The sequence below is a fragment of the Pseudorasbora parva genome, chromosome 17 (assembly GCF_024679245.1).
Source record: "Pseudorasbora parva isolate DD20220531a chromosome 17, ASM2467924v1, whole genome shotgun sequence".
Lineage (NCBI taxonomy): Eukaryota > Metazoa > Chordata > Actinopteri > Cypriniformes > Gobionidae > Pseudorasbora > Pseudorasbora parva.
The window spans coordinates 40,471,993-40,484,314 of NC_090188.1; the positions used below are offsets into that span (position 1 = coordinate 40,471,993).

The 12,322-nt window shown below is 39.4% G+C and overlaps 1 protein-coding gene across 1 annotated transcript in view; it reads left to right on the forward strand.

The window, feature by feature from the left end:
• Window positions 1-12,322, forward strand: part of plpp4 (phospholipid phosphatase 4) — a 181,953-nt gene that overhangs the window by 117,467 nt on the left and 52,164 nt on the right. The window contains exons 2-3 of the mRNA XM_067422586.1: window positions 4,100-4,208; window positions 6,774-6,864. Coding sequence (XP_067278687.1) covers window positions 4,100-4,208; window positions 6,774-6,864 — 200 coding nt within the window. The remainder of the gene's footprint in view (window positions 1-4,099; window positions 4,209-6,773; window positions 6,865-12,322) is intronic.

Consider the following 12,322-nt stretch of genomic DNA (forward strand, 5'->3'; position numbering starts at 1 on the left):
TTTATCAGTGTATGCATTCTACACTCTAAAAAATACTGGGTTATTTTTTCTACCTAAATAAACATTTTTTTGGATGGGCCAACCCAGTGTTTGGGTAGTTTTTGTGTAGATTTGAAGCAGCACTAGGTAACTTTTCAACCTTCATAATATATTTTCAAGACTCTTGTGATGATACATCGACTTACAATAGGTTGAATGACACGTCTGCCATAGCCTGATGGGGTCTGTATCGTTTTTAATCGTACTTTTAAACTTCGAGTTTCGGGTAGTAACCCGAGAACAAAAAGAAATACAAAATTCGACTGCTTTACGGCATATACGTCACTTCCACCAACACACACACTTCCTTAAATTCGGACGTGCGAGCCCAACTTTGTTCGTCAGATAATATAGTCATGTCTGAAGCAGCACAGACAAATAAGAAAGAAAAGGTTTTGTTGGAGGAAAGCAATAAGAGGAAACGAAAAAGTGATGGGATTAAAGGCAGGACGAGGATCAACATGTGACCAGCGTTTGCTCGTCGGCGTGAGCTGAAGGAGGCGTGCCCGACCGATGCTGTCCTGCTTGTTATGGTGATTACCGATCACTCAAACATTGAACTGAAGTATCATATAGATTCTGTAAAACCAATAGACTACTATAATGACGCTGGCTTGTAAACGTGAGCATCACGATTATTTGGCGTTTGAAAAAAAATAAAACCCATGAAATTATATTCATATGACATGCTGAAACATATGCCACTGACTGTACCTGGGATGAAGACATTTCACACGCACCGCCAGAAGAACACCTGCATGTGAACTCCTCCTGCAGTGTTCAGGTTAACTGTTAGTGCTGCGCCGCGGGGACGCTTTTATGAAGTTATTTGGCCCGCCCCGCACCACTGTATATATTTTTACAACCTGGCCCGCACCCGCGACCATTAAATAGACATACGGGGTCCGCGGATTATGAGACGACCCGCGCATCACTAGTTCAGGGCTATCAGGGCTGTCATGTCCACAAATGCACGCGCGATGGCATCCCCTGCTGTAGGATGACAGAGTTTACGACAGTAGTTGAGGACATTATTTTTTGTAGGGGGACCCCGAGAGCCAAACTTACCAAGTGCTGCTTTAATTTAAAGCAAAGCAACATACAGGGACATGATGTGAGTCACCTAACGATTTTATTAAAAAAGCTACAGAATATAAATACTTTTGTTCTCAGAATTGGAAACTGATTGTTGATGGACAGCTGATGGAGTCAGTCACAGCATAATTTGTTTACAAGAGAAATCCAGGTCGGCGGTCTAAAGTTAGAAGTTCCCCAGTTAAAAAAATATTGTTTCTAATGTTTGGTAAAAAACCTTAGATGTAGCCAATATACGTACTCTCACCTAAAGGATTATTAGGAACACCATACTAATACTGTGTTTGACCCCCTTACGCCTTCAGAACTGCCTTAATTCTTTGTGGCTTGTTTATTCTTGTTTATTCAACAAGGTGCTATCTGTTCAAGAAACCAATATGAAATGATTCGAGCTTTGTGACATGGTGCATTATCCTGCTGGAAGAAGCCACCAGAGGATGGGTACATGGTGGTCATAAAGGGCTGGACATGGTCAGAAACAATGCTCAGGTAGGCTGTGGCATTTAAACGATGCCCAATTGGCACTAAGGGGCCTAAAGTGTGCCAAGAAAACATCCCCCACACAGACGGGCCGGTCTGAGTATTTCACAATCTGCTCAGTTACTGGGATTTTCATGCACAACCATTTATAGGGTTTACAAAGGATGGTGTGAAAAGGGAAAAACATCCAGTATGCAGCAGTCCTGTGGGAGAAAATGCATTGTTGATGCTCGAGGTCAGAGGAGAATGGGCCGACTGATTCAAGCTGATAGAAGAGCAACTTTGACTGAAATAACCACTCGTTACAACCGAGGTATGCAGCAAAGCATTTGTGAAGCCACAACATGCACAACCTTGAGGCGTATGGGCTACAACAGCAGAAGTAGGAAAAAGAGGCTACAATTTGCACAAGCTCACCAAAATTGGACAGTTGAAGACTGGAAAAATGTTGCCTGGTCTGATGAGTCTCGATTTCTGCTGAGACATTCAGATGGTAGAGTCAGAATTTGGCGTAAACAGAATGAGAACATGGATCCATCATGCCTTGTTACCACTGTGCAGGCTGGTGGTGGTGGTGTAATGGTGTGGGGGATGTTTTCCTGGCAGACTTTAGGGCCCTTAGTGCCAATTTGGCATAGTTTAAATGCCACGGCCTACCTGAGCATTGTTTCTGACCATGTCCTTTGGTTTCAAATTGAAATTGAAATTGAAATTGGTTTATTGAACATGACAATGAGTTCACTATACTAAAATGGCCACCACAGTCACCAGATCTTAACCCAATAGAGCATCTTTGGGATGTGGTGGAACGGGAGCTTCGTGCCCTGGATGAGCATCCCACAAATCTCCATCAACTGCAAGATGCTCTCCTATCAATATGGGCCAACATTTCTAAAGAATGCTTTCAGCACCTTGATGAATCAATGCCACGTAGAATTAAGGCAGTTCTGAAGGAGAAAGGGGGTCAAACACAGTATTAGTATGGTGCTCCTAATAATCCTTTAGGTGAGTGGATATAAAACATGCTATACTGTAAAATAAAGGAATTATCATGTAAACCAGTGTTTGTGTGGAGTATTTTTAGAACGTTTAGAGGATTTAAGTTAATCCGTAAATATTAATTCTTGAATATTAAAAACGAATCAACCCACTATGCTGGGTTAATTAAACAACCCAATTTGCTGGGTAAAATTAACCTAACGTGTTCTGTTCTACACTGTAAAAAATAAAAATGGAAAATGTACTGGTAATTTTCTGCCAGTAGGTTATCCAGTAATTTTACAGAAATTTCTGTTGATCCTTAAAACACAAACTAATGCAATGTGTTATTCAAAATACAGTTAAAACACTTGTGAAAAACCAATACGGAAAATTCCTTCATATTTATACAGTACATTGTGCCCTATTTTTAACGACCACTGCATATTTTTTACTGTGTATTTACCCATCAGAACTTGCGATAAAAGTGTTTTTAATAGTGAACCTTATTGTTGAACTTTTATTGTGAGACTTCTAATTCCTTAGCCACTATTAGTATATGAATAGAAGAAAAACTAAGTGTAATAAACTGTTTGCTACAATCCATTGTGATTATGATTACAAATTAAAAGAATGTGATAGCATTGAAATGAAATAGAATGAAATATCATGGCTTAAACATTTAAAAATTTGTGACAGGTACACCTATGCGTTGCGGCTTTACATGCTGTCACCAATACACCCTGACGAAGGCATGTAAAGCCGCAACGCGTAGGTGTACCTGTCACCAATACACCCTGACGAAGGCATGTAAAGCCGCAACGCGTAGGTGTACCTGTCACCAATACACCCTGACGAAGGCATGTAAAGCCGCAACGCGTAGGTGTACCTGTCACCAATACACCCTGACGAAGGCATGTAAAGCCGCAACGCATAGGTGTGCCTGTCACCAATTTTTAAATGTTTAAGCCATGAAAAAAAAGACTTTTTAACTTTTTCAATACACCCATCGAGTGCCTTGGACTACTTTTGCTTCTAGACTTAATTATCCTACACAACCAAAGAGCACCGAGATTTAACACCCTGTGCAGCACTTCTTGCATTCCTTGCTTTGAAGAATGAAATATCATTTTGCAATATCAAGCATAATGGACTGTTTTGTGCTGCTAAAATACTTAAACTGGAAGTGGCTGACACTGAAAGCCAAGTTAGAAATGTCTCTGTCCAAAAATAAAGTGAATAAGGCTTGGATACTTTACCTTCATTGTTTGTCCTCTCTTTGTGGCAATCATTGAAACCCACTCGACCATGCTAAACCACTCACCGAACACTTTATGTTGAAATGTGTACTGTAGGGTTCCTAAAATGCAGCTCTTAAACCCTGCTCAAACTCACCCGCAGGTCATTTTATAGCAAAGCTTTATAGTCAAACTGAAGGCAGTGACAAGCTTTCTCAGGATTTGAGGAATCCTGATGTACGGTCTCATTCTCTCTGTCTTTTGTCTAGGTTTACCGAGTTCCTGGAGCCATTTGAAAGAGTTATCCAACCTGAAGAACTATGGCTCTACAAGAACCCTCTGGTGGAATCAGACCACATCCCAAAGAGAGTCATGTTTGTAAGTGCACATCATTCAACACAAAAATGACGGCTAATTTGATCATGCGTTCAGACAACAGTAAGATTGGATTGCTTTAACTTGACTGAACAGATCGAGCAGACTATGATGCATGATTGTTCATTATGTTCCCAGACTGCTCTCATGATACCGCTGGCGAGGAGCTTCAGAGACGCACTAGGCACATTTCCATTATTTCACACTGATTTCATAATAGTTTGATGAGTTTAATATGATATGAACACTGGTGAGGGTGTGCCTTTAATTCCTTTTGCTTTCAGTGTTTAGTGCCTTGGACTCATGTATTATTACAAAAAGCAATAATTGTATTTAAAAAAAAATATCCAAAGCAGTCATTACACAAGTCTTTCTATTATCTCCATGAGTCTGCCTATTATCCTAGCTGGTCTTATTCACTAATCACTTGTGTTGGTGTATTTTAATGGTGTGTTAAATGTCACGATTAAAACATTTTCAATATCCTTTGTTATGCAATACAAATAATACAAAATAAACTATATATTAAGATGCTATACCATCAGATGTTTCCGCCCCACACATTATTATAAATAATCATGTGCAACTATAATATACACATAGATACATGCAGGAGAACCACAGTACATACAAACCTGGTTTTAAAAAAAGTTGGGACATTGTACAAATTGTGAATAAAAACAGAATGCAATGGTGTGGAAGTTTCACATTTCAATAATTTATCCAGAATACAACACAGATGACATATCAAATGTTTAAACTGATAAAATGTATATTTTTTTAAGTGAAAAATATGTTGATTTAAAATTGCATGGCATCAACACATCTCAAAAAAGTTGGGATGGCTATGTTTACCACTGTGTGGCATCCCCTCTTCTTTTCATAACAATCTGCACAATTCTAGAGACTGAGGAGACTCAAGTTTAGGAATAGGAATGTTGTCCAATTCTTCTCTAATACAGGCTTCTAGTTGCTCAACTGTCTTAGGTCTTCTTTGTCGCATCTTCCTCTTTATGATGCGCCAAATGTTTTCTATGGGTGAAAGATCTGGACTTCAGGCTGGCCATTTCAGTGCCGGATCCTTCTTCTACACAGCCGTGATGTTGTAATTGATGCAGTATGTGGTCTGGAAAATGTAAGGTCTTCCCTAAAAGAGACAACGTCTGGATGAGAACATATGTTGTTCTAGAACTTGGCTAAACCTTTCAGCATTGCTCATCTTTCCAGATGTGTAAGCTGCCCATGCCACACACACTCATGAACCCCACACCATCAGAGATGCAGCTTCTGAACTGAGCGTTGAGAACAACTTGGGTTGTCCTTTTCCTCTTTAGTCAGGATGACATGGTGTTCCAGTTTTCCAAAAAGAACTTCAAATTTTGATTCATCTGACCACAGAACAGTTTTCCACTTTGCCACAGTCCATTTTAAATGAGCCTTGGCCCAGAGAAAACGCCTGCGCTTCTGGATCATGTTTAGATATGGCTTCTTCTTTTTTTTACCTCTTGAGTTTTAGCCGGTAATGGCGAATGGCACGGTGGATTGTGTTCACCGACAATGTTTTTTGGAAGTATTCCTGAGCCCATGTTTTGTTTTCCATTACTGTAGCATTCCTGATCCTTACACACAGAGATTGGTCCAGATTCTCTGAATCGTTGGATGATATTATGTACTATAGATGATGACAACTTCAAACTCTTTGCAATTTTTCTCTGACAAACTCTTTTCTGATATAGCTCCAATATTTTTCACCGCAGCATTTGGGCAATTGATGATCCTCTGCCCATCTTGACTTCTGAGAGACACTGCCACTCTGAGAGGCTCTTTTTATACCCAATCGTGTTGCCATTTGACCTAATAAGTTGAAAATTGGTCCTCCAGCTGTTCCTTATATGTACATTTAACTTTTCCGGCCTCTTATTGCTACTGTACCTGTCCCAACTTTTTTGGAATGTGTAGCTCTCATGAAATCCCAAATGAGCCAATATTTTATTTCAAAATGTCTCACATTTGATATGTTATCTATATTCTATTATGAATAAAATATAAGTTTATAGTAAAACAAAAATATAAGTATTTTAAAATATAAGTATTAAATTATAACAAATAAACCTCTGTGTGTGTGTGTGTGTGTGCGTGCATGCGTGCGTGCATGTAAATATTTTTTATTCATCATAATGTTTGCAAATGGTTTAACATTTTGAAGAAATAAACTATATTTAGTTATATTTATATTTAGTTAAAATATATTGTAAGGTATATCTGTGTATAAACTATATCTGTAATATCAGTACTGCCTTTCTTTAAATCCATACATTGCAACAAAAACCTCTAGTAGTTTGATCAGTTTTGCATGGAAAGCTGGTTTGAGGATGTACACTGTATGATCATATAGAGCCTTAAGATATAAAGACATTCCCATAATGAAGTGGCAGAGAAAAAACCCAGTTGGCATCAACACGTGCTTTTGGATAGAAAAACAGATTCTTTTTAACATAATCATGCTGGCTTTGTCAAATAGGATGCAGCGAATATTGATATTGATATTGTGTTAATTTTTCTTTACAGGCAATTTCATTCCTCACCCCACTGGCTGTGATATTTGTGGTGAAGATTATACAGAGGACAGACAAGACAGAAATTAAAGAGGCTTGTTTAGGTGAGTTCCAGAACCACACCAAAGATAAAGTCGGCGGCTCCACTATAGTTTTGTATGAAACAAAAACTATTTAATTCAGGGGGATACTTATAACAGTCACTTTAATTCCATCCGTTCATCTAGAATGAGCTGTTCGAGTCTTGCGCAGCAGTGATCACACGATGAGAAGACGAGCGAGTGTTATGAGCAGGCCTGCAGCACTCCTGTAGATAACTGAAGCCTCCACGCCTTGATCGTCCCCAGGTGGCCGGTCCCGTATAGCCACCCCTCCATTCTCTATTTTCAACAATCAAATTGCACTTCAAATGTTTTTTCCCAAAAGTTAGTTTACGGCTTCTCTGAGTGGTCATCATTGAAGCACTAACAGACTTTTTCAGGATTTTTGGGAGCAGATTGGAGCTCTAGCTGTAATTTCTACATTTCCATAACTGTTAATTTCACACCAACATAATGAATTGTTCTGCATCTGTGAGAGAATGGGCGGGCTTTTGATATTGCAGCAGTACTTCCTGCTCTACTTCCTGCTCTCTACTGCTCAGACTTGGTCCCAAGATGTCAGCGCCGTGCGGGGCATCTAGAAGCTTCAACTCATGTCAGCGGAAACGGATGATGTTGCGTCGTCCATATTTTTTTACGGTCTATGGTTATGAGGTGTTTTGCGTGTAATGAAGTGTTCTCAATCAGCGTGTTACGAGTGTGTGTAACATGTTAGTGGACAAGACTGTGGCGGAGGATTTGCTGTGCAAAAGAAATGCCAGACTTATATTTTAAACTGCGCTCATCACCACCACTCCCTAATCACAGAGTATACGCACGATTATGAAATTGAAAGTAAAAGGGGACGCGCATTCAAACGTGATTTCAATCAGTTAACGCTGTTTGAATGCGGCTCACTGAGGCATGAGAATTTCTCCCAAAATGAAAGCTATCTTGTTGTAACAATCTCTTAGCTCTGTATCATGATTTAAGGAATTTTGGTCTCTATTTGCACTTTGAATATTGAGTACTTTGATTATGGTTATCCTTCTTCTTCTTTTTTCTGCTTCCCTTCAGGGGTCGCCACAGCGAATCATCTGCCTCCATCTAGTCCTATCCTCTGTAACCTCTTCTCTCAGACCGACTACCTTCATGTCCTCCTTCACTATATCCATAAACCTCCTCTTTGGTCTTCCTCTTGACCTCCTGCCTGACAGATCTAACCTCAGCATCCTTTCAGTATATTCACTCTCCCTCCTCTGAACATGTCCAAACCATCTCAGCCTGGCCTCTCTAATTTTGTCTCCAAAACATCTCACGTGCTGTCGGAAATGTGCTGTCATTGAAATGTCAATCTCAAACAATATTTTGGTTTGGATCAAAACTCAACATTGTATCAATGTTACCATGCTGTCTGGGATATCATCAGGACCAACTGCCTTTCCTCTCTTCATCCTCTTCAAACTCTCCTGACTTCACCCTTGCTAATACTTTCTACTTCCTGGTCAACAATATTTGCCTCTACAACTCTTCTCTCGCTGTCATTTTCCTCATTCATCATGCAGTTCCAAAATGAATTCCTTCCATCTTTCCCTCACCCTCCTGTCCGCTGTCAACACATTTCCATCTCCATCTTTAATCACTCTAACCTGCTGCACATCCTTTCCATCTCTATCCCTCTGCCTCGCCAATGGTTATTGTTTGCACTTAATTTCTATGATCAATTTGTAGGAAGGACTTCAGTTAGGAGGTCAAAAGAAGATTGTGTGCAGTTCTAAGTTCTGAAGAGAAGATCATACAGGAAAGAACTGAATGATAATTCATATTAAAGGGTTAGTTCACCCAAAAATAAAAATTCTGTCAATAATTACTCACCCTAATGTCGTTCGACACCAGTAAGACCTTTGTATTGAATCAGTGTATTGATTCATGACTCGGCGATCCGAATCATGAATCGATACACTGATTCATAACGGTTCGAATCTTTGTTTTGAAAACAAAAACTGAAGGCCTTGGTCCACCTTGGTCCTGAAGGTCAATGAAGGCCTTTCTGAGCCATCGGATTTAAAAAAAATATCTTAATTTGTGTCTGAAGAGGTCTTACGGGTGTCGTACGACATGAGGGTAAGTAATTAATGACAGAATTTTAATTTTGGGGTGAAAGTAGAAGTTTAAGAAAGTAGAACTGAAATGAAATTACTGTCATGTTTATTTAATATAGTGATGAGCAAGGGGGCACCTGGTGGTTCGACGGCCATACGCAACTTAAGCATAGGGATAGGGAGTATAGGGAGAATCGGCTCTGGGTGAGATAATAAAATATTAAAGGGGTCATGAATTAAAAAAATATTTTTCCCTTGAGCTTTTGATATATAAAATGTCATGGTAATATAAGAATATAATGTAAGTTTCAGAGCTGAAAACTTCCTTGTTAGTAAAATAACAATTTTACGAACTCCGTTACAGAATCAGACAATGACATGAGCACATTCCTATTGGACAATCAGAAACTTGGTCTGCCCAGTCACAGTCAAATCATTTGTTAGTTGCATATTCCACATGTAATCAGTGTGCTTTGTTGTAAAGGCCAATTTAATTTTATTTCATACACTCAGCCCTATAATCCAAGAAACACACCTTTTTTATAAGAGCACACATTCGCAAAGAATCTCAAATGCGACATGGTTACACATGTCCTCCCTTGTTGCCTTATTTGCTTGTTCAAGTTGTTCCTCAAAACTCTGTTTCTGTATTTTTTTGTTTTTTGTTTAATCAACCCTTTTTTCTCCACAGTAATCACATATTCTGCAGAAAGTACACAAAACTCAACACTATGCGACTTGTACACATTTAATATTTCATACTATTTGCCTTAAGCCTCAATGAGCAGCCTGGGAATGCGATGGGTTTTTTATTTGTTTTGTGCAGGGCCAACACACTCACATAAGGGACTTTTTACAGAACTTTTCTAATCTACTGAATTTTATTTGTGTGGTCCAAATATTTACTGCTACCATTACCTATCCAAATCACAGGATTCTGTTAAATGGTTTGTTCCCACTAATGTGAAAAGTAATTTCAAGCCAAATTAATTCTCTGAACTAATCTTTTCCATACAATGAAATTAAACACATCTTAAATCAGCACTAGGTAACTTTTCAACCTTCATAATATATTTTCAAGACTCTTGTGATGATACATCGACTTACAATAGGTTGAATGATACGTCTGCCATAGCCTGATGGGGTCTGTATCGTTTTTAATCGTACTTTTAAACTTCGAGTTTCAGGTAGTAACCCGAGAACAAAAAGAAATACAAAATTCGACTGCTTTACGGCATATACGTCACTTCCACCAACACACACACTTCCTTACATTCGGACGTGCGAGCCCAACTTTGTTCGTCGGATAATATAGTCATGTCTGAAGCAGCACAGACAAATAAGAAAGAAAAGGTTTTGTTGGAGGAAAGCAATAAGAGGAAACGAAAAAGTGATGGGATTAAAGGCAGGACGAGGATCAACATGTGACCAGCGTTTGCTCGTCGGCGTGAGCTGAAGGAGGCGTGCCCGACCGATGCTGTCCTGCTTGTTACGGTGATTACCGACCACTCAAACATTGAACTGAAGTATCATATAGATTCTGGAAAACGGTAACCAATAGACTACTATAATGACGCTGGCTTGTAAACGTGAGCATCGTGATTATTTTGCGTTTGAAAAAAATAAAACCCATGAAATTATATTCATATGACATGCTGAAACATCTGCCACTGACTGTACCTGGGATGAAGACATTTCACACGCGCCGCCAGAAGAACACCTGCATGTGAACTCCTCCTGCAGTGTTCAGGGGAACTGTTAGTGCTGCACCAACCTAGCGGGGACGCTTTTATGAAGTTATTTGGCCCGCCTCGCACCACTGTATATATTTTTACAACCCGCCCCGCACCCGCGACCATTAAATAGACATACGGGGTCCGCGGGTTATGAGACGACCCGCGCATCACTAGTTCAGGGCTATCAGGGTTGTCATGTAAACAAATGCATGCGCGATGGCATCCCCTGTTGTAGGATGACAGATCTTACGACAGTAGTTGAGGACATTTTTTTTCCCCAACTGTAGGGGGACCCCGAGAGAAAAAGTTACCAAGTGTTGCTTTAACTGCCAGTCACAAACTGTTACAAAACAATACCAAAAGAGCACCATTAAAGCATATCATAAAAAGCCTGGCCTTCACTGTCGCTCTCAAATTTAATTTAATCTTACTGAAATATCAGCTTTAAGGTCGCACCAGGTTTAACGTCAGTGCTGCCAAATGCCCCTGACTCCATGTCTTGTGACAGACAGTGGTTTAATGAGTTTGAAATAACTTGAGAAATAAAAAGAGATTTGAGAGCTCTAGCAGATGGCAAGATTTGTAATGAATAATACTTTAATCTATATCTGCTTCTCACGCAAAGCTATTGCATTACGCAGATTGTTTTTCTATGAATTTGTGGTGTTTTTGTTAGATACTTCTCCTTTCTCCACATATTTCAGTTAAAGCAACTGCATCATTAAAACATATTCTAGCAATCTCTGTGGCTTCCACATACTTATGGATATTACAGAGAAAATTTCAAACTGAATTGAGGATGTCACTATAGTGAATGAGTGAACGAAGTCAAAGCCATTAAAAGAAAGTTTTACAAATCTAATTAAAAAGCCTTTAGGAGAAGAAAAAATAAAACTACCATGTGCTTTTCTATTAAGATGACGGTTTTAAATTGCACAATTACAAAAGAGCCAGGACATTAAACCTGATTTCATTACGGAAAGACAAATAAGACCACAATGTGATCTTTCAGATGTGAAGTGTTAAAAAAAAAAGATACCATTACCGGGTGAGAGAAGGGATGACTAGGAGCAGAGCATTTATTCTCAGTTTGTAAAGTACTTGTGTGGAGGGTCATGCATCACGGAAAGTTATTTCCTCCCTTCAATTCAAACATTTCTGAGGTTCCAGTGAAGTATCTTAGATGGTGTATTGTGAGAAGAATGTTTAAACAGGTGACAGAGACCCAGAATAGAAGCCTTCACTGCTAATGATGTTTCATTCGAGGAGCTTTCACAACTTTCTAATCTTGCTGTCGTTCCCCTCAAACTTAACATTTTTTTGCTTCAGGCAGATGAACAAACTGTTTTCAATGGGTTGAAAGACAGACAGCAGAAGTAAACGGTGATGGTAGAGTATAGCACAGGAACATTTTCTGAAGTTCTTTTCCCAACGGTTTATTTTCAATGGAGTGTGTGGCCGAGTTAGCCTGGATGCCAGCCGAACTTAGCCCCGTCCACAAAATTCGCAGTTCGGTCTGGCCTCGCTCCATAGAGGAGTAATTATCTCTGAACAGAAACTGTTCGGACCAATGAAATCATCAGGGCGGGCTTTAGACGATGACGGACAGATGATCAGTAATGTAATCATCACGTCATCAAAGAG